This window comes from Pollachius pollachius (genome assembly GCF_949987615.1).
Source record: "Pollachius pollachius genome assembly, chromosome: 18".
Classification (NCBI taxonomy): domain Eukaryota; kingdom Metazoa; phylum Chordata; class Actinopteri; order Gadiformes; family Gadidae; genus Pollachius; species Pollachius pollachius.
This window is the reverse complement of record NC_136951.1, coordinates 15109915-15133540: the sequence shown is the minus strand read 5'-3', so window position 1 is coordinate 15133540 and position 23626 is coordinate 15109915. Positions and strand designations below refer to the sequence as shown.

The 23626-nt window shown below is 47.1% G+C and overlaps 2 protein-coding genes across 4 annotated transcripts; one reads left to right on the top strand and one right to left on the bottom strand.

The window, feature by feature from the left end:
• Positions 1-3126: 3126 nt before the first annotated feature.
• On the top strand, positions 3127-14719 carry alg12 (ALG12 alpha-1,6-mannosyltransferase). The gene is made up of 10 exons (XM_079756182.1): positions 3127-3226; positions 7313-7377; positions 7901-8033; positions 8645-8818; positions 9172-9366; positions 10174-10278; positions 10865-11087; positions 12733-12902; positions 13524-13599; positions 14079-14719. Exons 1-10 carry the CDS (start codon positions 3142-3144, stop codon positions 14326-14328), a joined length of 1476 nt encoding a protein of 491 aa, XP_079612308.1. The 5' UTR covers positions 3127-3141; the 3' UTR covers positions 14329-14719.
• Positions 14720-15677: 958 nt separating this feature from the next.
• Positions 15678-22715, bottom strand: zbed4 (zinc finger, BED-type containing 4). 3 transcript variants are annotated; one of them, XM_079756194.1, is made up of 2 exons: positions 22599-22715; positions 15678-19770 (listed from the first exon to the last, which is right to left on the bottom strand). In XM_079756194.1, exon 2 carries the CDS (start codon positions 19563-19565, stop codon positions 15738-15740), a length of 3828 nt encoding a protein of 1275 aa, XP_079612320.1. In that variant the 5' UTR covers positions 19566-19770; positions 22599-22715; the 3' UTR covers positions 15678-15737. The 3 variants fall into 3 exon arrangements, with proteins under 3 accessions (XP_079612320.1, XP_079612322.1, XP_079612321.1); XM_079756196.1 differs by lacking the exon at positions 22599-22715 and adding an exon at positions 22447-22563; XM_079756195.1 differs by lacking the exon at positions 22599-22715 and adding an exon at positions 21655-21838.
• Between the last annotated feature and the right edge of the window lie 911 nt (positions 22716-23626).

Below are 23626 nucleotides of genomic sequence, written 5' to 3'. Positions count from 1 at the left end.
GGGGGATAAACAGTGTTCATTCATGATGTCATCTGCCCCGTCTCCCCCCATCAGTTCTGCTTCAACACAGTTGGACTGCTGGGTCCGGATCAATCCCAGTCCATCCCATCCCAGTCCAACCAGTCTCCTGAGGACTGGGCTGCCCTAGTGCCCAAGGTGAGCCCACATAATCCCAGTACTTCAACGCCTCTAATGCCCCCATCCAAACCCACTGGTCCCATCACCAGGACTCTGAGCTCCTGACACTTACACTTTGACCGCATGCTAATTGGACAGCGCTCACCATGATGTCGTCCTTGTGCTCGGGCGTTCAGCACCGCAGGGAGCCTGCCGCCACGTGCCCGCCACATGCATTCCTCCCCGCTGGGGAACGCAGTGTCGCCGCCCCGCAGGCCGGGACGGGGAGTCGATCTGCAGGTGGACCTGTTGGGGGCTTCTGGTTGGTAGTTTGAATCCCGACCAGGTGATGAGGTAGCAGTGAGAATCAGACTGGGTTCTGATGAACATGTCGACCTTATAACGCCTATTACTCGAGGGAAATAAGTGTGTGTGTGGGGGGGGGGGGGGGGACTTCACTTGAGTCAGACTCGACAGTCGGGCACAAGAGTGTGTATATCTGTGCATCTGTGCTTGTGTCAATGAGTGCAGGTGTATATCCGAGTGGTTTGTAGGTGTGTGTTTTGTTTGTGTGTATATCTGACTGTTTTGCATGTGCGTGTGTTTGGTGTGTTGTTTGTGTGTGTTACATGCGTGTGTATACAAATGGGTTTCGTTGGTGTGTTTGTGTGTATATCTGAGCGGTTTGTAGGTGCGTGTTTGGTATGTTGTTTGGTGTGTTGATTGTTTGTGCGTTGCATCTGTGGGTAAAAGGGGTTTCTTTGGTGTGTTTACCGGTGCAGGCAGGTCGAGACAAGTCTGTCTGTTGCTCAGAAATGGTGACATCGCTCCAAAACAAGCTCATTACTCAGCTTAGAGACCCAAAACCAGAACATCTCCACCCACAATGTATCAGAAATTCTAACAGCAGTAAACATGAGGCACTTTTATCCAATGCGACTTAGTGAATTCAGATCAATGTCATCAAGATTTAGGGGTTAGAAAGCTTGCTCAAGGATGCCTACAGGTTGACTGCCGGCATAGGGGGTCAAACCCAGAAACTTCACACCGTTTTCTGTGGAGCTCAACCGTTATTCCACGGGAGAGTAGTGCCGCCTGGTGGCCATTGGCTGACACTGCAGGAAACATTGTATATTCACTACATTACCAATTATTGGCCTATATTAATAGTAAATATAGGCATGTTGAACTAATTATTTTAAGCAAAATGTTAGTTTATCATGCATAAATCTTAATCCATTTCAACACATCGGAACCACATTAATTTAACAATTCATCTTTATTGATACCAGCGTCGTAAAGCAACAGTTTAAAGACGGTAACAGAGGAAATACATCGCACGACGAGCAGACGGCAGAAAACGAGCGTGTGATAGGCCGACGAGATCTTCGGCTCCTCCAATCCACAGGTAGAAAACGTCCTCCAGGCCGGAGTAGGACGTCTGTCCGTCTGGACGGGATAAGTGCTGCATTGTTCAAAGTATTTTTAAAAGCCCTCCCCCCCCAGACAGCAGGGTGTCGGGGGGGGGGGCGGGAGGGGAACCGCTGTCCGAAGGCTCTCAGCCAATAGGAGGCACCGCTTCTCACCCGGAACGGTTCCTATTGGTCCGTGTGCTGAACTCAAAGGTCATCATGTGCTTGTGGACTCTCAGTCGCCGGCTCTTCCTCATCCGGCTCTTCTGGAGAAGATGAAGGTAAAATAAACAATACTTATCATCATTAACGTCATTTTGTTTATGTTTAATGCATCTTACAGTTGCCGTTATAAATAATTGTACACATTAGTACACTGTAACTACTGCTTCTTAACTAACTGGTAAATGTTCCATAAAGACATGACTTCCTCTCTTTTCGTGAAGGTTCATGTCAGGTTTTAGTTTAGATTGGATGACTAACCCAGGGGGTGTATTGTGTATAGTGGTTACCAGTTCCTGGTAACCACGGCTGTATCAGTAGAGACACCAGATACTTCCTGAAGCTGGCCAACAGATGCATCCGTGCATCGCTATAGCAACCAGACTGTCCCTGTATCGCCCTTGCAACCAGACCATCCCTGTATCTCCATAGCAACCAGACCTGCATCCCAACAGAAACCTGACCCTCCCTGTATCCCCACGTCAACCCGACCATCCCTGTATCTCCATAGCAACCGGACCTGCATCCCCACAGAAACCTGACCCTCCCTGTATCCCCACGTCAACCCGACCATCCCTGTATCTCCATAGCAACCGGACCTGCATCCCCACAGAAGCCTGACCCTCCCTGTATCCCCATGGAAACCAGACCCCCCCCCCCCCCTGTACCCTCGTCTTACCCGACAGGGCGCGGGGGACGCACTCCCCGTCCTGCTCCTCGTGGCCCTCGGCGCACACACACAGGTGGGCCCCCGGGGTGTTGACACACTGCTGGTGGGCCGCTGCGCAGACCGCCGCCGACCCCCCGCTGGAGCACTCGTCCACGTCTGGGGGGGGAGAGGAGGGTAGGCAGGCATTAGGACAGTCAGGGCTAAGGGGTTCCATTCCCTGTCTAGCCCAACTGGTTGAGCAAGGCGTTAGAACTGCCAGGATGGAGGGTTTGATTCCCTTTCTAGATCAACTGGTAGTTGGTCACCCGAGCTGAGAACGGACGCAGTCATGGGATTGTAGGTCCCTCTGGATAAAAGCAGTAGTATTTCATACAAGAAGGAACGAGGAAGTGATGTTCTGCAGGACGTCATGTGATCCGGGCCTCACCTGTGCAGGTGCCCTCGACGTCATGGTAACCGGCGGCACAGTCCCGACACCCGTCCGCCCCGGCGCCGGTACAACCGGAACACACCTTGTCACACCCTGACACACATTATGGGATGGAAAGAGCTCATCACGAGACCCAGACTGTACAGCTGAAATACAATCCTTCCCTTGGTTTGAGTAACCAGATAACCAGAATAAATTAAACATAGTAATACATAATATTATAACTGAAATACAATCCTTCAGTTGGGTTCCATCTCTCACCCTTGCAGGAGAAGGACCCGTCGTTGTTGATGCAGTACTCCTCTTCACCACAGGGGGCCGGGTCCTTGGAACACTCGTTCACATCTGTGGAAGGAAATCAACATCAAGGGAAAGGTCAGATAAGCTAGATAAGCTTGATACGTGGGTTGCCTGGGTCGGACTGACCATTTATTTTGCAACAGTGTTTTACTCTTGACTTATGAGATCGATATTAATTATCGGATTGTACATTAACAATTAACGTCATATACACAAGCAATAAGTGAGCTGAAAAATCGACAAGGCTAATTTATCTGCCAAAATATCTGCATTATCCATCGTCAATATCCATTATTCTTCTGAATTAAAGACAAAACGTAATCCGCATAGCCATGAGCGTTATTTGATCAGTTATCAGTAAGACGATTAAGCACTTTTCTTTGAAATATTAATACTCAGAACAACATGGAAAACCCTTTGAGTCGCAGACTGAATGAAACAGGAGATATCATATCTCCAGGTCACCATGTTAGCCCTACACCACCCAACAGACTTATCTGCTCTCTGTGTAAAGTACCGACTGCTTCCACAACCTGCATTAACCTGAACAATCTACCCTCTCAAGGTCAAGCAAACAAACTCCTATGGCATGACACGCCCGTTTTCAAGATTAAGGTTTGCCCAAACTTCTACCTTGACTTTTGGAGACGGTTGTGGATAGTAAAACAAAACACAGTTCAATAAACACTGCAGACCAATTCTGTCATTCATCAATGTTTGGACGTAGAAGGGTGTTCAAATTGTTCAGTGTCTCTTTAAGATATCAAGAGGAATCACCGTATGTACTAAGGGAGGGAGACTGAGAGATAACTACTGCCAGCAGCGGCTACATTGGCCGTCATGGCCGACGTCTTACCGACACAGGCGTCCTGCTCGTCTTCTTCCCAGCCTGCCTTGCACTCGTCACAGTCCTGATTGGTTCCCCCGGAACAGGACTGACAGGAGGCATGGCATTCTGAAACACAAAACAAACAATAAAGTTGTGCTTAGACAAATTTAATGGAAAAACAGCAATGAGATATCTACACAAATGGAAAGGTTATTTACTCCATAAAAATAAAAATCGGACCTACGATGTTTCTCAAGAACAAAATGCACTCTTCGGCCAAAACCAATCCACGGAATTATTCCCAACGAATTGTCTTATTCTTGTCCCCTTCTGCCCTTCCACATCCCCCTAATCTCAGATGATAGCGAATGCCCTCTACACATGATAGAGCTGTAAATGAAGCTCCGTCCCCGGCCACTAGAGGCTGCTAAAGGGAAGCTGTACACAGTGCAGCTCTAAGGATGAGGCTTCCAGCTCACCTGAGCAGAGGGTGAAGGTGTCGTTCTTCACCTCGCCGAAGTAGCCGTCGATGCACTCCAGGCAGGACTCCCCCTCGTAACCGTGGTTACAGCTGCAGTGGCCGTCACCGCCCCGGGTCGCGTCGCCATCGCACGCCCCGTTGCCATGGCAGGGGCGGTCCAAGCCCCCCACGCAGTCTGTGATTGGACGATGAGACGGAAGGTTAACCGGAGAGCAGTCTGGTCTAAAAAGGATCTTTCTTTTTCAGTCGTCTGGTCTAAAAAGGATCTTTCAGCGGTTTGACCGAGACCCGGAACATTCAATACATCCCAACACAAGACTTCCATGGTTTGAAAATCCTAACTGACACAAACAACCCCTCCCTCCACCTAGATCCCTCTCATGCACTTATGGGATGTAAAACTTCTGGTGTGTTCTTGGTGTCAGCCTGACATCCTACCATAGAGGATGTGGTCAAGGACGTGATGCAGGATACGTTAAGTGACAGAGCATCGACCACACTGTCTCTGTCCATGTTGATATGTATGATTTATGACCTTATAGATGACGAATACATGTGAAGTTTTACCATCAGTTACAGTATCAGTCTGTGACATACATTTAGCTAAGGGAAAGGGCATCGCCTCTGTTGTTGCGGCCTATGATGATATGCATCTTTATGACATTATAGATGACATATCGTCACCCTCTGCTAGCCACCTCTGGTAAAATCCCCAACATCCTCAGTTGAACAGATCATGTCATGATCTGTTCAACTGAGGATGTTGGGGATTTTACCAGAGGTGGCTAGCATCACAAAGAGCTGATTTAGGCAAGAAAATCATTTTGGCAAAAAGGTGACTTAGGCCATTACTTTAAGAGGGTGACGATATGTAAAGACTGAGCATCAGTTTTACCATCAGGTACAGTTAGGTACAGATTCAGTCGGTGCAGTGGGACATGCATTAATCTAAGTGCTGAATGAGCTCCGGGTACCTTTGCACTGTGGTCCATACGCCCCCTTAGGACAGCACACCTTAACGGACTCCTCACAGAACCACTTATGGAGGTCCGGGTGTTTGGCCTTTCTGGAAAACAAGACGGGAACGTGACTCCCCCTGGCAGGACCAGCGCAGCGGGAACGTTCATCTACTCCCGCGGACGCACGCGCCTACCTCTTGAACCACCAGGTCTCAAACAGGTCCTCGTGCTCCTCCACCATGCGGTTGCACTCGAAGCTGCTGCTATCGCACACCGCCTCCAGGATCTCCGTCAGACGGATCTCACTGGGCAGAACAACGACGTCATACAACTCGGGTAACCCAACACCATAGATCGAAACCTCCACTACCAGCAGTAACAACAGTTACAATGGTCACAATGGTTATACCACTTCTGCTACTACGACAGTTGAAATATAAACTACATTAAATACTAGTGGTTATAATACTCCTAAGACAGTGTCCATAGAAACTAAATTTACTACTACTACTACTACTACTACTACTACTACTACTACTACTACATGACTTTTAACAGTGCAGCAAGAGTCAATATAACATCTTCAGATACCACATTCCGTCCAGGAGGGACAATATATCTAATACTGGTCTAGTACTGCAAGACGAATCCATAGAGAGAGTACAAGCATCTAATGTGAATCCTCACCTGGTTTCGTATTTTGACAGCGTTCTCTCCTCCCAGGCAGTGTTCCCACCACCAAAGCCCTGCTTTGCGGTTCTTTCAATCCCCTTAGAACACACACACACGCACACACACACACACACACACACACACACACACACACACACACACAACAATAAGAAATAGAGTATCATCCAACATGAGCAGACCAGACGAAGCCCACCACACATGTCCTATGCATGTAGGGATTACGGCATATAAAACCTACCTTTTTGAAGTTATCCGTCACCTGTCGACAGGTAGTGCACGCGCTTTTCAAATCTCTCTTAGCATCAGCCGTCCGGGAGATCCCAAGCAGCAGCAGACAGGGCAGCAGCAGCACCAGCGATGGACGGATGGACCGCATCTTCACAAGCTGGGAGAGATCTCATGCACAAAGTCACCCCTTAAAATGAAAACATAACCCCGTGCACGGCTCTGCCAGCTCACTTAATGGGCCGTTTTAATCATTCAATCTAAAGTTGAAGGTGTATGTACATATGCAAAGAACCGTTTTGTGTTATTTACATGCCGGCTAGTGTGGCTCAAAAACGGTACCCCTTGCGTTTCCGCGTCAGAACTGCTTGTGGGATTGTGGCCTGCGCTGATTGGTCCTTTTGAAGCGTCAATAACGTCGTGGAGCAATCACATGGCGCCACGCGTGGGGCGTCGTCGCTCTCTGGCGCGCTACACGTGGAAACACCAGGAACGTTAAAAAATAAAACAATTTTAACTTTTTATTTCATCGATTAGATTTAAAAAATATGCGAAAATATAAAGTGTCAAATAAAAAATAAATGTATAAATAATTACCTCTAAAAACTAACATAAGTATATCAGCCAACGAAAATAATGTGCCATATTTGGACATCTGGCTAAACCGGAAGTTGATTTCCATTCCAGTGTCATGTGGCAGAGAAAAACATTATTAACTTTTTATTTTCTCGATTACAATTAAGAAATACGTCAAAATATAAAGTGTAAAATAAAAATAAATTCATAAATAATAACATATAAAAACCAACGTAAGTATATCCTTCCACTGAACGTATTTGGACATCCGGCTAAACAGGAAGTTGATTTCAATGCCGCTGTCATGGCAGAGAAGAGGACAGATTCTGGGCTCCTGCTGCTGCTGTTAATGATTTCTGTGTCTCTGTTACATTTATTCATATGTCCCTTCTCCAAAGTGGAAGAGAGCTTCAATCTGCAGGCAGCACATGATATTCTGTACCACAGACTCGACTTTGACCGGGTAAGAGTCTGGTGTTGTCATGGTTGTCTCTGGTGCAGAGCTCTGCAGAGAGGATTAACTTAAACTTTATGTATGAGATTTGTTTTATATTGCATATACTTAATTTATCAATTTACATCCAAGGACTTGAGTACTTTACCTTTATATTTGAGATTTGTTTTGTATTGCATATGTTCATATTATGAATGTGTAAGGACTTACTTTATTTTGGAGAGTTGGTTTATATTGCATTATATATTATATATATATATATATATATATATATATATATATATATATATATATATATATATATATATATATATATATATATATTGAAATTCAGGTGTCACGGAAGAAAATAGGAATAGGAATAATTACAAAAAATACATAGACAATATACGCAATAAGAGTCTCAGAAATGATAAGACACTAAACTGAAAGTAGACATTATCAAAGCTGATGTATTTAGTAACCATGTACAGTTATTCATTTGTATCTTATATAAGATGCATAAAAGGAGCACTGATTGTGGTTCCCCCAGTACGACCATCATGAGTTCCCCGGTGTGGTTCCGCGGACGTTCCTCGGCCCCCTCTTCATATCCGCCCTGGTCTCCCCCCTGGTGGCCCTCTCCTCCCTGCTGGACGTACCCAGGATCTACACACAGCTGATGGGTAGCTCATCCATACCATAATAGTCATTCTCATCTTCATGTATGGTGCACCGTTGTCAATATAATTGTGATGACCTTTATTTAATCATTGTAGTCATCATTTTTACAATAATCAGTAACACTACAATAAGGGTAAATTAATCAGGCATTCATTAACATTAGTTACTGCGGTAATAATCCTCAACTGACACTGATACATCTAAATTAACTAATGGTCTAGTAATAATTTATTAATGGTGTTCATTTTAACTAAGGTAATTTATACATTATTTAATAGGGTTAAAGTTAACCCTATCCACAACCGCCATTCTAATGTGATATAATAATGATTATAACTGCATTGACTAACTTTAATTAATTGTTGATTAATGTAACCTTATTGTGAAGTGACCCCCTTTTTCTTTATTAAATAACCAACATACAAGTTTGGGCCAGAGTTTGAGCCAGAGTTATTATTATTATATAAAATAGCCTCTAAACCGGACACAGCTCTTCATTAATAATGCTGTACCCTGATAACAAGCCATCCATCCCATCATGTGTTTGCGTCCCCTGACCAATCCATTTGTGTTGTGTTGTTTTGTGTTGTATTGTGTTGTGTTGTGTGTGCAGTGCGTGGCTGCCTAGGAGTGTGTGTGGTCGTGGCCCTCTGGCTCATGCAGAAGGAGGTGAGGAAACAGTTCGGCTCGACGGTGGCCGCGCTCTTCTGCCTGACGTGTGCGTCGCAGTTCCACCTCATGTTCTACTGCACGCGCACGCTGCCCAACGTGTTCGCCCTGCCCTTAGGTGAGAGCCCCTGCAAAGTACAAGCTGTTACAATTTCTGTATTTTTTTAAGAACATTGTCGCTACTGACTCTCCTATTATGTTTCCAAAGTGGATCTTTCTCATAAGCAGATAGTTTGAGTAAACGGTCTTTCAGTCAGTACTGAATTTAATTGTATACATTTGTTTTCATAGAGAGAGAGAGAGAGAGAGAGAGGAGTAGGGAGGGATGGAGGGAGAGGGAGATCGGGAGGGAGAAAGAAAGTTTCCATGCTTGTATCAATAGCAGTGAAAGTGAAATAGATAAAAAATAAGAAAACTTCATGCGTTGTGTGTTTCTATTCCTCTTTAACTTCACTCGTTGCTGCCCTCCAGTTGTGATGGCGTGCACAGCATGGATGGCCCAGAGGCACCGGCCCTTTATCGCCCTCTCAGCCTTCGTCATCATCGTGTTCCGGGCGGAGCTCTGCCTCCTGCTGGGGCTCATGTTGATGATGTCACTGGTCTGGAGGAGGCTGAGTCTGTCTGAGCTTTTCTGCTGTGCCGTGCCCGCCGGGATACTAGCACTGGGTAGAGAGACACACATACACAACAGACACACACACACGTACACACTCACACACTGTACACATACACGTTGTACACATACATGTTGTCGTTGTGCACATACACACATACACACAAGTTGTGCGCACATACACACAAGTTGTACACACGCTTACATACACACAAGTTGTGCACACATACACACAAGTTGCGCACACACACACACACATACATACATACATACATGCATGCATGTATGCATACATACATCCATACATACAAGTTGTGCACACATAGAAACAAGTTGCACACACGCACACACGCACGTTATGCACATACATACACACGTTGTACACACACATACGTCCAACATTCGTATGTTGGACTTTTTATTCCTATTTGGTTATTTAGCCAATCCCCAGTCTGTCTTTGGGCATCCCAGAGCAACATGCCCCTCACCTGGTCCTGCTCCTTACGTTAACCTGATTCACGATATATCACTGGAATAAGAGCGTCTGCTCAGGGCTGAACAGTAACCTGATTTAAAGGCCTCCGCTGACCTGGCTCGCCATGTGTCTCCAGCGCACACACACACACACACACACATACACACACACACCGACACACACACACACACGACACACACACACACCGACACCGACACACACACACACCGACAAACACACACACGACACACACACACACACACACACACACACACACACACACACACACACACACACACACACACACACACACACACACACACACACACACACACACACACACACACACACAGTGTCCTCCACTGACCCCTCTGTGTGTCTGCAGCTCTCAGTGTGGGGGTGGATTCCTTCTTCTGGCGCAGGCTCCTGTGGCCTGAGGGCCAGGTGCTGTGGTACAACACCGCCCTCAACAAGAGCTCCAACTGGGGAATATCCTTTACCACCTGGAACCATCTCAGACTCCCACACTCAGGCAGGCTGTCTTTACCATGACGCTTCAGGCGGACCCCTCTGTCAGACAGTGTTGTTTGGTGGCATGGTGAATTAGTGTGTTCACTAATGAATGAGTATGTTCATGTTCGTCCATTAGTGTGTGCACTCATTCACTCATTCGTCAGCTTGGCAAGCGGCCGATTGGGTTGGAATGGAGATGGGCGTTCCTTGCTACAGCTTTCCAGCAAAAAATAAATGGCTGCATTGTCAATGAAAGTATAAGATAGCACTTCATTGGTCAGATGGGAAATGCGAGCGCAACAGCAGAATGTACAGGGTGGTAGTAGAATTTTAAAAAAAAGAAATATATATAAATACATCAATAAATCGAGACCTTAATAAATATATATAAATAAATAAAAACAGTAAAAACTACACAAAAACAATCTAAAATATATATATACCAATATGCGTTGGAAAACATTAACGAACAAAGGGGAAAGTTCTAAAAATACTTCAAAATAACGAGAGGGCAAAACCTCCCCATGCGCACCCCGGCTCCCTCCTTGACTCCCCGCAGTAAACCTCGCCCTTCCTGTGGTACTTCTACTCCGCCCTGCCCCGGGCCCTGGGCTGCACCCTGCCCCTGGTGCCCCTGGGCCTGCGTGACCCCCGGACGCGGGCCGTCCTGCTGCCCTCGCTGGGCTTCGTGCTGCTCTTCTCCCTGCTGCCGCACAAGGAGCTGCGCTTCATCATCTACGCCTTCCCGCTCCTCAACCTGGTGGCGGCCCGGGGCGCCTCCTACATGTGAGTGCGCGCGCTGGCGCGCGGCGGACACCTTCTGATGCGGCTGCTCGATTATGGGGAAAAAATCGTAATCCCGATTGTTTGGGTCAATATTGAAATCGCGATTGTTCAAGCGATTATTTTCGAGTTTGAAACCGTGTTGTGTTTGTTCGGCATGTCTCTCCGAATTTTCTTTTTTGCAACAGAACTTTGAGGTTTCGCCTTGATAAAATACACAAAATGGTGAAAAAGAAAATGATCCAGTCTAAAATGATATACAGATATGTATCCAGCTGTTCTGCCCTTTCTTTCCCCCTTTTCGTTTTTTTTTTAAAATTATGTTAATTTTGTGAAAGTTTGACGCTAAAATCCAAATCGCGATCAAAATTCGACTAATCGCCCAGCCCTATCTTTTCTTGGTAACTGGTAAACAGACTGCGTTTATGCAGCGCTTTTCTGACCAGTGGCCACTCAAAGCGCTTTACAATATTGCATTCACCCATTCATGCACACGTTCACACACCGACTGTGTGTGTCAACCATGCTCCAGCTAGGGGGAGCCGGAGATCGAACGAGCGGTAACCCGCTCTCCCTTCCCATCCCCTCTGATGGAGGGGAACAAGGGGAAGGGGGGGGGATGTTCTGCTTGGTGATGTTCCAAGTCGCTTTTGATTGAGAAATTGGAAGATAGTAAAATGACTGTGAGGCCGCTGTGTCGGTGGCCGCAGCCACTGTGTTTTGGTTTTTAACGTGAAGAGAAATACAAGCAGGATAAACAGCAGTGCACGTCCGTCAGACTGTTGAACTCTGGGGCAGGATGGGCCAGAAATAATGCGAATGAATCTTTGGTTCATCTTTTGTTTATTAAATTAAATAAAATTTTGTTTATTTCATTGAACTATTCGTCTATATCTATTATATTTTATAGCGTTAGGGTTTTATTTAATATTTGCCAGCAATTTGAATAAAGTACCTTCTAGTTTGAGTATTACTACTACTACTACGACTACTACTATGCAGAGCCACGCTCCTAGCATGAGGAAGGCCCCAGATGAATGCTAAACGTCCTCTCTAGTGTTGCTGCAGAGTTTCGCTGGGTTCTGTCTTCTCTCCAGAACAGAGAACTGCCTCTAACACTTTTAACCACAGGCGCTGGTTTCACAACACGCCACACCAATCATCCCCGATCCGTATATGCACGGTGGTTAGAGGGGGGGGGAGAACAATCTGAGGTGCACTGCCAGACAACATGTCAACATTATTATATTGGGAAAGCTTTGTGCTTTTTTATAGTTCCTGTTGAGTCCTTTCAAAGGGTATTTTCTGGTGGAAGTTAAAGCTAATATGCCCAGGTGTTTATTGTTAAACTTCTCAGTTTTCACTGAGAATTCATCATGCAGCTGTTGGCTGTTGGCAGGCAAGGTGGATTCCCCAAAGCAGTCAGTAAATCAGAGATGGGAACGCAGTCAACCATAACCGATTCTCACGGAGCAATTCACTCACTAATGACAGATGGCCATGGCACGGATAATGTTGTTGTCACAGCAGAAAGTACTGAACAGTACTGAATGACCGGTTGATGCAATGAGGTGTGCGTTGTAAGTGATTCATACAGCGCATCATGCTTTTGTTGACTCTGGTCGTCTGCCTTATCTTCCCCACACAGCCTGAGCAACTATCACAAGTCCTGGCTCTACAAGCTGGGTTCGCTGCTCGTGATTGGTCAGCTGCTGGCCAACGTCATGTTCTCGGGCGTCTCTCTCTACGTCTCGCACTACAATTACCCAGGAGGCCAAGCGCTACAGGAACTAGACCGGCGGGTACCAGCCACCGCAGGTTGGTCTCACTTTCAGATCACCTCATAGGCTCACATGACTTCTTGTTCTGTGGAACCACGGTCAGCAAGGGCTCTGGGGGGTTTCAGTCAGGCTGTTGATGAAGGTCGATGAAGAATGGTTTTGTTTTGTTCATCAAATACATACATCTTATAGATTAATTTAACTTTTAAGTAGACTTACGTTAGTCTAATAATATTTTCATATTGTTGATTAATGACAACAAACTAATGTGGACTATACCAGAATTAAGAATTGATTAGAGGGTGTCTGAAGAATATATTAGAATAAAGAATAAGAATCTAGATAAAAGGATTCAAGGCTCTCAGCCTAAAGGTTCTGGATCTCAATGTTTACGTCTAAGTTGACCTTGGACTTAGGACCTAGGACTTTATTGATTTCCTTTGGTAGGAGTTTCAAGTTTATTTATCATTTGCAATTCAATAACGTAAATAAAATACAGATATAATACAATAAAAGATAATTACTAAAATAAGAGAATCCAATAGTGAAAACGGCTGGCACTGCTAGTATTATTAATGTTGTGTTTTCTCCTTGTTTATGAAACATCGTCCGACCCCATCCTCACCCTCTCTTGACCCCTGACCCCCGACCTAAACAGACGTCTGGGTCCACATGGACCCCTATGTGGCTGAGACTGGGGTCTCTCGTTTCCTGCAGCAGAGCAGCACCTGGAGGTGAGTGCACCCTCCACCCCGTACCTGCCAGGGCTGCACCATATTGGGAAAACATCGTATTGCGGACAAAAAATAAAATAATAATAGTGAAAGAATTGAATAAATCTTAGAATAAATAATTAATCATTGTATTATGATTTGGGTGATTTAGTAGCGTTATACACTGGTTATACAGACCTTTATGCTTGCGAATTAAATGGGAAAATAAACAATTGCGAGGCACTCTCGAAAAAGTACCTCGTTTTGGTCCACGTCGCTTTTTCTATAACCAAAACCAAACAAATCCATACAACAGACATCTTATTACTTCCCTAATTTCATTCATGGTAACATTAAGACTGTGTCTCGTTTCATTCCTTATATTAATATGGCGTGTCACGTCATTCACATAACACCCAGACGGTGTGTTACTTCATTCATAATCAAAAAAATGGCGTGTCACTTCATTCATAATATTAACAAGGCGTGTCGTTCGCCAGATATGACAAACGCGAGGACGTGCGTCCCGGCCACGCGGAGATGAACACCTACTCCCACATCATCATGGAGGTGAACACCACCAGCCTGCGCCTGCTCCAGGACACCCACCCGCCCCTGGCCTTCATCCAGGGGTACGACCGGGTGGTGCTCACCCCCACCCAGCTGCCCCCCTTCAGGGTGCGGCTAGTAGACAAGGTGGTGATCCTGCAGAGGAAGGACTTCAGGGCAGCTCCTAGCGGCGGGAGATGACCGCGGATGTTGAGCAGTTCATGGGAAGCGTCGGAATACTGTGAGCCAAGTTGGCACTTTGTCGTGAAAATACGATTTTTCTGTGGGAGACACAGAGTTCCGTTGATAGACCTATGGTGTATTGTGAAAGGTGGAATATTAGTCGTAACATTACGGGACGTGACTGTAGGAGATTTCAGTGGTTTGCGCAGGACAGACACCAAGGATCCTCCTAGTCCTGTTGGACCCGCGGAACCGGTTTGATTCCCGCTCTGAGCTGTAAGGACAACATTGTTCCTATGCAAATCTACCATCTTGATGTTATATTCCAGATACGTAGCCGAGAAGGACAACTGAGTTGCCCAATCAGTTTCAAATCAACAATGTTCTCATGTAGAGTGGATACATTGGTGTGGTTGGGATCAGCTCTTGTAAATTATTTTAAAGAATAAAATAGTAATCATAAAACCTTTGTGTTTAAGTACAATTGTGCTCTCTGAATTTTCTTCTGCTTTATGAATATAGTCTTAACGTGCGATAATCTAGATATTTGATGCTATAAAGAATAATACACTTTTTATGTAGGGAAACCCTTTATTTACAGTCAACCACAAGATCTGCATGGCTCCAGTTTCAAAGCTAAAATGTGTAAGAAATTAGCTCAAGTCATTAATTATATAAAAATTACATTACTCAATCATTAAGAAAAAATAACAATGAACCCATAATTTAATCCCTTGAAAAACAAATACTTAAAAATTGTGCTAAGAGACAAGTATTATCCAAACAAAATCCTTATTCTGAAAATACAGCAATATTTTACATCAGCATATTAAAAACATTTGAGCAAGTAAAAAAGATCTCTCTAAATGACGGTACCATAAGCCACAAATTCACAATTAAAGAATTAAATAAAATATCTTTCAGTCACAGCATTTATTTTTGGAGTCAATGTTTCCACTTTTAGAAACAAAGCAACCTTTACTCAACTATGATAATCCAAAAAAAGCCCTGACTTGATTTTTGCGAAACGTATGAATTATGTACAGCATTTTGACCTGAAGTAGTTTTGGATAAGGCACAAGGAGAGAGCAGACACGCACAAATAAAAATATTTAAAAAAGAAACTGAACACACATCAATTTACAGCAAAACACGTAACCCCTACGTCTACACTAAACCCCTCCCTGATACTCTGAACAAAGAGCTTTCCATCACATCAGCTAGTTCAAAACAGTAGTACACACCAAACTCATCACAACCTCCACAGTCTAACCTCTGCATTTGGGAACAAAAAACGAATCAGTGTTTAAATTGATATATTCTTTCATACCCCCCCCCCCCCCCCCCCCAAACAAACAACCCCCCATTTCACAGCTATGCATCTTGGTCCCTGATAAAGGGTTTAACAAGTGACCGCTCTCTCGCGATCAGTATTGAAAGTAGATCAAGGGCAGGTTGACCTTGAGGAACAGCAGACCCTCGATGTTCTCCAATGACGGTCGCAGCTGGCTGGGCACCGAGCTGCCGCTGGCCGTGCTGAACAGGCTCTCGGCCGGCACCACGCTCGGCGGACAGCCCACGTATCTGGCAGCTACTTTGGCAAGGTCCGGCCACTGGAACTTCTTCAAGTTCCAGTAGTCCAGGGGGTCACAGCTTTGATCGAGTATGTCTTCCTCCAGGTACTCCAGCACGGCCAGCTCCGAGGACCGGGGCTTCTCCTCCTGCTTGATCTTGTGTCTGATGTCGTCCATGAGGGACCACAGGTTGTCTCCGCTGGAGCCGACGGCAGTCGCCGCCGAGGGGTCTCCGCCGCGGCCGTTGGGCAGCAGGGGTGTATCCTCGAGGGCTGAGGTAGAAGAGGACAGGTTCAGTTCTCGGACGAGGTCTTGCTTGCACTGCTCGGCCTCGTCCTCGGTGAACAGTGAGGTCTTGTAGCGCGGGTCGAGCATGGTGGCCCAGGTGTACCGCGGGTCGCGGAGGTTGGCCGACATCCGGCCGACCATGGCCTCCTTGAGGGACTTGAGCATGTTGTCGATGCCCACCGTCTCGTCGAACAGCAGGTCCACCTTCCGGTTGAGGATGTGGACGAGTGGTATGATCTGGCCCAGGGTGGCCGTGCGGGAGCTCATCTCCTGGCAGGCCACCTCGAAGGGCTTCAGTGCATTGCAGACCGACAGCATCACCTCCCACTGGTCGCAGCTGATCATTTCCCTGAAGTTGCACTCGATGGACAGCTCGTCTATGGCCTTCTTCTGCTCCACCAGACGCTCCAGCATCGAGAAGGACGTCCGCCACTTGGACGGGACGTCCTGCACCAGCTGGTTCTCCGGCAGCTGGTGCAGCGCCTGGAGCTCGGCCAGCTTCTCCTTGGCCTTGGCTGAGCGCTGCACACGCTCGGAGATCTTGCGTGCGATACTCAGCAGGTTCTGCACCATCCGCTGGCTCTTTATGGCTTCAGTGACAATGAGGTCCACCGTGTGGCCAAAGCACAGCACCGTGGCACGGTCGCTGTCCTCCAGGGCGCCCTGAATGGCGGCGCTGTCCGTGACCGTGAATCCTAGCTTGAGCCCCGACGCGGTCACCCAGGACTCCCACAGGTACTCCAGCTGCTTCTGGATGGTGAGCATGTCGTGGTCGCAGTCGATCTGCGAGACGCTGAGCAGTGCGGAGCAGTGGTAGTCCTGGCCCGGAGGCCTGAGATTGGACTCGTACGAGGCCCAGTGGGCCGTGAGTGTCAGGTACTCCCTGGTCTGGGAGCTGACCCAGATGCTGGTGGTGAAGTGGACCACGCCACTCTCGGCTTCTTTGAGATGTGAGAGGACGGCGTCCTTCACCCGCTCGTACATGTCCGGGATGGCGGTGCTGGTGAAGTAGGAGGAGGACGGTGGGGAGTACTGGGGCTGGAGGTACTCTAGTAGTCGGGTGAGCCCGGAGTTCTCCACCAGCGCCGATGGCTGCAGATCCAGTGCGAGCATCTCTGCGATGAGTTTGGTGATCTTTTTGGCAACAGAGTGGTTTTCGTCGAACTTCTCGCCGGTCTCCTCGTACGTTGAGGTCTCGGAGAGTTCCTGTTTCACTTGGACTTCCACAGACGGCTTGTTACCTGAGATAGTGTTGTTACTGTCGAGGACATGTCCATGAAACCGCTGCATGTGCCTGAACAGGCAACTGGTGCCGAGGTTGGTGGTCTTCTTGCCCCGGCTTATGGTGCGGCTACAGTGCAAACAGACCACCTTGGTGGGGTCGGTGGGGGAGATGGAGAAATGGTTCCACAGTTTTGAAGTCTTTTTGCTGAAAACGGGCAGGGTGTGGGGCTTCTTCTCCGGGACTCGGTCGTCGGGCGCTTTGGTTGAGTCCGGTTCCGGTTCCATGAGGGCCGTGTACGGCAGGGGTGAGAGGTCTTTGTCGTCGGGGGCTTTTTGGTTTTTGAGGAAGTCCGGGTGGCGCCGCATGAGGTGCCTCATCAGACAGCTGGTGCCAAAGTCGCCCCGCTTGCCCCGACTGATGACGCAGGGGCAGTAGCGGCACAGCGCCTTGAGCTGGTCCACCGGGGACACGATAAAGTGGTGCCACACCTCCGACTTCACCCGCTTCATGATCTTCTTGTTCTGCTGGAACACGGAGTGATCGTGACCGAGGCTGGTGCCCCCAGGCCGTGGTACCCCCCCGGGGGAAGAGTCCAGGACCGAGGCCTCGTCCCCGTGGACCCCCATGGAGAGGTTGAGGGAACTCTCCTGCCCGGACAGGTTCAGGGCCTTTTCCGGATCCACCTTCATCTCCATGCTGTCGTCCAGCTGTAGGGCTGCGTCGTCGGACATGAACTCAGCAGGGGAGAGGGGACCTGGAAATTCCTTTTTTATTTCCAGCACTTCCTGTAGTTGGGAACGAGGCAGGAGCGAGGGCGGGTTGGTGTAGGGTGGCGGGATGTGGTTGCCCTGTCCATTCTCCTCGATGACCACTTCCTTGTGGGCCCTCCACATGTGTCGGATGAGGCAGCTCGTTCCCAGGTCTTTCCCGTTCTTTCCGCGGCTGAACTCGTTCATGCAGTGGATGCAGACTGCTTTGGAGCTGTCGGCGGGGGAGAGGTAAAAGTGTTTCCACACAGCGGATCGCCGGCGGGAACTCGAGCTCTTCGGGGTTCCGTGAAAGCGCTCGAGACCTCCGTCCAACGCATCTTCGGCTCCACTTTCGGTGGAATGTGAGAATGGAGGTGTGCCGATGGCGAGCGAGAGATCGCCATCGATGCCGGGCTCGATTTTGGGTTCAACTTTGGGAAACACTTCTTTGGACGAAGGATCTTGGTTGTCGGCGGACGAGGTGGACGGCGACGTCTTGTTTGAGGTGGGACTGAGGGCGGGCATCGACAGGTCCCCGTTTTTTGGCGAATTGGGAGAGGGAGGTATCAGGGAGGAAGGGTGGGAGACTAGAGACGTGGGGTTGGAGGGTGCGTCGGCCCCCTCTTGTAACAGCACCGTGGGGTGAGCCCTGCGGACGTGCCTCATCAGGCAGCTGGTGCTGAGGTCCTTCTCGTTCTTCCCGCGGCTGAACTCCTTCATGCAGTACAAACAGATGGCTTTGGTGCTGTCGCGCGGCGAGATGCAGAAGTGGTTCCAGGCGGGAGACTTCTTGCGGGGGTTGGCGTTGCTTCGGATGGACGACAGGAGGCTCTGTGTGACGGCATCCATGGCGACGTCGTACAGCGTACTGGTGTAGCCGCTGAACAAGCTGCTGTAGTCGTCATCCCGGGGGAGGTAAGGACCCGTCGAGCTATCCAGTGAAGACCTCTCATCTTCCTGCAGCTCCTCCTCCTCCTCCATTCCGTTGACTTCTTCCTCCTCTACTTTGATACGTTTAGCTGCTGGGTCGCAATTATCCCTCTCAGGTTCGGGCTCGACCTCCATGGTCAGCTCTCCGTGGTCAGTGTCTATACTTTTGTCCGAAAGTGTCGGCGAGGCCGGGAGCGACTCCTTCGTCTTCTCGGGATTGGACTGCTTATGGACCTGAGGAGATACATCTTCCTCCCCCTCCTCTTGAGGAGAAGGCGAAGGTTTTGCCGGCGTTGACGAGGAACCCGCGGTGGGCTTTGCGTCCGGTACTTCGTTGAGGCTCATGCTGTAGGACTTGAACACATAACCCTCCTGGCCCTCGATCCTCAGACAGCTGCCTTTTGCTTCCCTTTTCTTCCTCTCGATGGCGCCGCTGAGGTCAGACGCTGTGTTCTCCTCCCCCCTCACAGACTGCTCCTCCCCCTCCATCTCACCACGGTGACTTCTCTCTGGGGGGGGGGGGGGGGGGACACACTAGCGTCTTCAAACAAGGGCAGTGATATAAGATGGAGTAGTCATGTGTGTTTGGCTCTCAAGCTATCGTTTTTGTTGACGTTGTTGTTGACGTCTGGCTGCCAGGAACGCAGGAAGCCCCTCTGTCCTCCTCCATTTAAAACGTTTTCACCTCAAACACCTGTAGAGAGAGAGATGGGCAGAGGGGGAGAGTCACATTAATTTCAGACACTCCAAAACCAAACTATACTGACATTCCAGGAGGTTAAAGGTCATCCAGGTATACTGGGTTGGAGACAAGAGACAAGCCGTTAGATCCAAAAGGTGTTTACACACCGCTGATGAGAAGGGGTGGAGCTTATACACAAATTAACAGATCCTCCCCTTCTCGAGACATATTTCACTGACCGATAAGCTTAATGCAATTAGGAATCACTTAAGTAAAAATAATAAATGTGTTTGTGGAAGGGGGGGGGGGGTAGTGAATGCTTTATATTTTAACGTAAAATTAATATTTGGATATACATATTTCATAAAAGAGCAGGTTAAATATTTGGACACTGAATGGTTCATGTTCCAACTAAAAGAAATATGCATTTATGATATTGAACAAAAAACTAATATCACTGAATGCTTTTTATTCAAACTAAAACTGTAATATCAGTAAATGATTTACATTCAAAGTAAAACTAATATCACTGAATGCTTTTTATTCAAACTAAAACCAATACCACTGAATGCTTAACTTAACTAAACCATGTTTTATAAGGCTTTCCATCAAGCTGTAACAGTAGGATGGTAGTGGCCTGGGGCCTAGCACCAACTGGATGGTCCAGTTAATCAACAAACCAACCCCCAACGACATTTACCCCCTAGCACCGAGACCTAACCACCCAACCTATTACCGTTAACATCACCACCCCCCGAGTGAAAAGAGGACTGACCTTCATTTTTTTTTTATGAACAAGCGTAAAAAGGTTACAGGCTAAGTGACCAAATAAACAAAGGACTGCAAAGTTAGTATCGAAATAGCTTAGCTAGACTCACGCATCAGCAAATGATTAAGTATGCTGGGCCTTTGGATGCGAGGGGGATGCTTGTAAACCTTATAAAGATCAGTTTGCCCTCGATGACCAAGTACTGCAACAAGTTGACGAATGTAGCTCATAGCACTGACCAGGTAACCAGCAGCTAAGCGGTAGCACTGACAGGTGACTAGCTGTTAGCATGTAGCCCTGACCAGTTGACCAGCAGTCACATGCCCTCAGTAAACAAACTCAATGACATAATGGGGCAAAGGAAAGGGCAGGAATCTACTATCAACCTGTGTCTTTGTGCGTGTGGCATCTCATTTCTGTAGTACACTTTCTAAATCTTTGGATACAAGTGCCTTTTTCGATAATAGATCAGTGGGTTTTTCTGTCACTTTCTAGCCTAATATGGAGTATTGTCTTTTTATTTCGCAAAATACATTTTACAACCACTTGGAGTAAACTGAAGCTCATGAATGAATGAATCTTAATCCATCTTTAGTGTGGTGCACAAACATATAGAAAGGATAAAATATTCAAATGCAATCATTTAAGCACGACAAGAAGGTTTTTGGTTAACAAAATATTGACCTTTCCAAAATATTAACATGTTTAAAACCCTCCAACAATCTAAAAAAAAAAAAGCAAAGCAAATTGAACCACAGCAAAAATGTAGCCTTGAGTGTAAAACTCGTATTTCATCATCACAATGATAAGATTAGATCTCTGAAACGTGAGAAAGAAAATACATAGTTTTTTTTCTAAAACAATACCCCAACGATGGATCAATGCATGCAATAGCCACCATAGTATATTCATTCAAATGTTAATTATTAGTGTGTTTAAATACAATTAAATAAAGTAGAAAGTGTACCATCAAACCACCTTACAAACCAATACCAGCCCCATCACCCCACAAATGCAAATAAATAAATTAGAAAGTGTAATCTCAAACAACCTACAAACCAGTACCACCAGTACCACCCCCCCCACAGCGGACCGACCAGTCCCAACCAAAAACATCAAACCCTTACTTGATTACTTTGATCCGATCCTCGATCCCTGAACCATTAACCAAAACCCTCTGAGCCGCGTTCTCCCGAACCGCTCCTGAACTTATCCGGATAGGGAACCACACAAAGAACCGAGAAAACAACACGGACGTCTCCTTAGCGCGTCAACCCGCTTTTCCGGGTTTGGTCGCGAAGCAATACCCGAACTCAGGTCCTTCCTCAATCCTCCGTCTTACCACACTTGCCCACTAAGACACCAATAACGATAAATAATAAATATAAGCAACCAAGTTATATAAAGGTATATTAATAAAACAATTCAACGGACGTTCAACGTAATAATATTGGCCAATTTCGTAACGTCGCCGATTTACATCGTGTAATTGTACGCTTTAAAGTCACGTGTTTGGCGTACACAACCGTTTCTTCGCGAGAGGGTTTCGGGTCGCGACCCGCAGGGACGGTTCGCTCCCCGACACCCAGGGTGGTGAAACAACATCTTCCCCTCAATAACAGGGTGGCTCTCCTGCTGTTCACTTAGCTTAGCCAACAGAGCTAACTAGCTTAGCCAGCTAGCCTAGGCTAGGAGTGAACACAAACAAGGCGCGTGGTGTTAACCCTTCTGTCACACGAATCCCCGACGGTAATCGATCGGAGCGATTCGGACGCAGTCCGACCGACCCACCCGGGTCCAGTGTCAGGAGGTCCACCTTGACCCCCCACATGAAGTGGCCCCAGAACCACAACCAGTTAGGCCACACACATACACAGAGACACACACACACACACACACACGGGACGTAGTAAGCCAACCTGGCGGTGCAGAACCAACCCCCTGTGCTGTGGATCACCACCCGAGATCCGGGTTGGATCAGGACTCGGCACGACGGCTACGACGACGACGTGCCGACCCCTAAACGCACGTCCCCTAAACCGGAATCCCCTCCCAGATGAGGTATACGCACCGATGCGACGTGACGGTGGGACCGGGTCGGGCTCGGCTCTGAACCGGTTAACGCGGAGACCGTCTGGTGGGTCCCGGGCTGCTTTGTCTGCGGCGGGGCGACCGGACTGCAGCTCCACACAGCGACCGGAGGAGCGCTGCGCTCTGGTGATGTCACCGCGGCCCCTCATGGAGCCGTGGGGGACACGGGTTCACGCACATTGAAATTAAGTGCTTATTGCTGTAGACTAAAACACAAACTTTCATGTTGTATTGGTTGAGCAGAATATGAAGGATGAGTAAGAAAACAAAGGAAATTTGCGGATACGCGCCAAATTACAGATAAAAAAGGCAATGTTTACACAGGTATTGCATTAAGCATGGGAAAAGCCAATGAATATATAAATGTAGATTATTGAAAGTCAATAGTAAAGTTAGGTTAATGTGAAGGTGAACGGGAGAGAGGGGTGACTGTGTGTGTGTGTGTGTGTGTGTGTGTGTGTGTGTGTGTGTGTGTGTGTATCTTATTTATATATATATGTATATATATATATATATATATATATATATATATATATTGATGGGCTATATTTATCTACATATCTTTATACATATTCAGGATTTTTTATTAAAACTATTTTTATTTAAATATCAGTCATACACCCAAATATTGAAATACGTTTGCAGCTCACATCTGTCGGTAAACTGTAGCATTAGAGACGGATTATCTATTGTTGTGTCGCCGCTTTGTTTGGATCTTAACGGGACGGCCCAGGAGCCGCGATAAAAACCATTGATCCTGCGTGTGTACGTGTACGTGCACGCTTATGTATGTGTGTGGGCGCGCGTGTGTTTGTGCGTGTCTGAGACAGATGGGCCCCTCATTTTCTGTACAGTATACAACAGTATACAAAAATACAATAATTTACACAATGAATGGAAACCCTTCCCTAATACCAAAAAAAGTAGCTGCATTAATTCAAAGGAACAATAATAAATATCAGGGAAAAATAATTGCATACAGAAAAATAAGATCTAACGTAAGGTAAT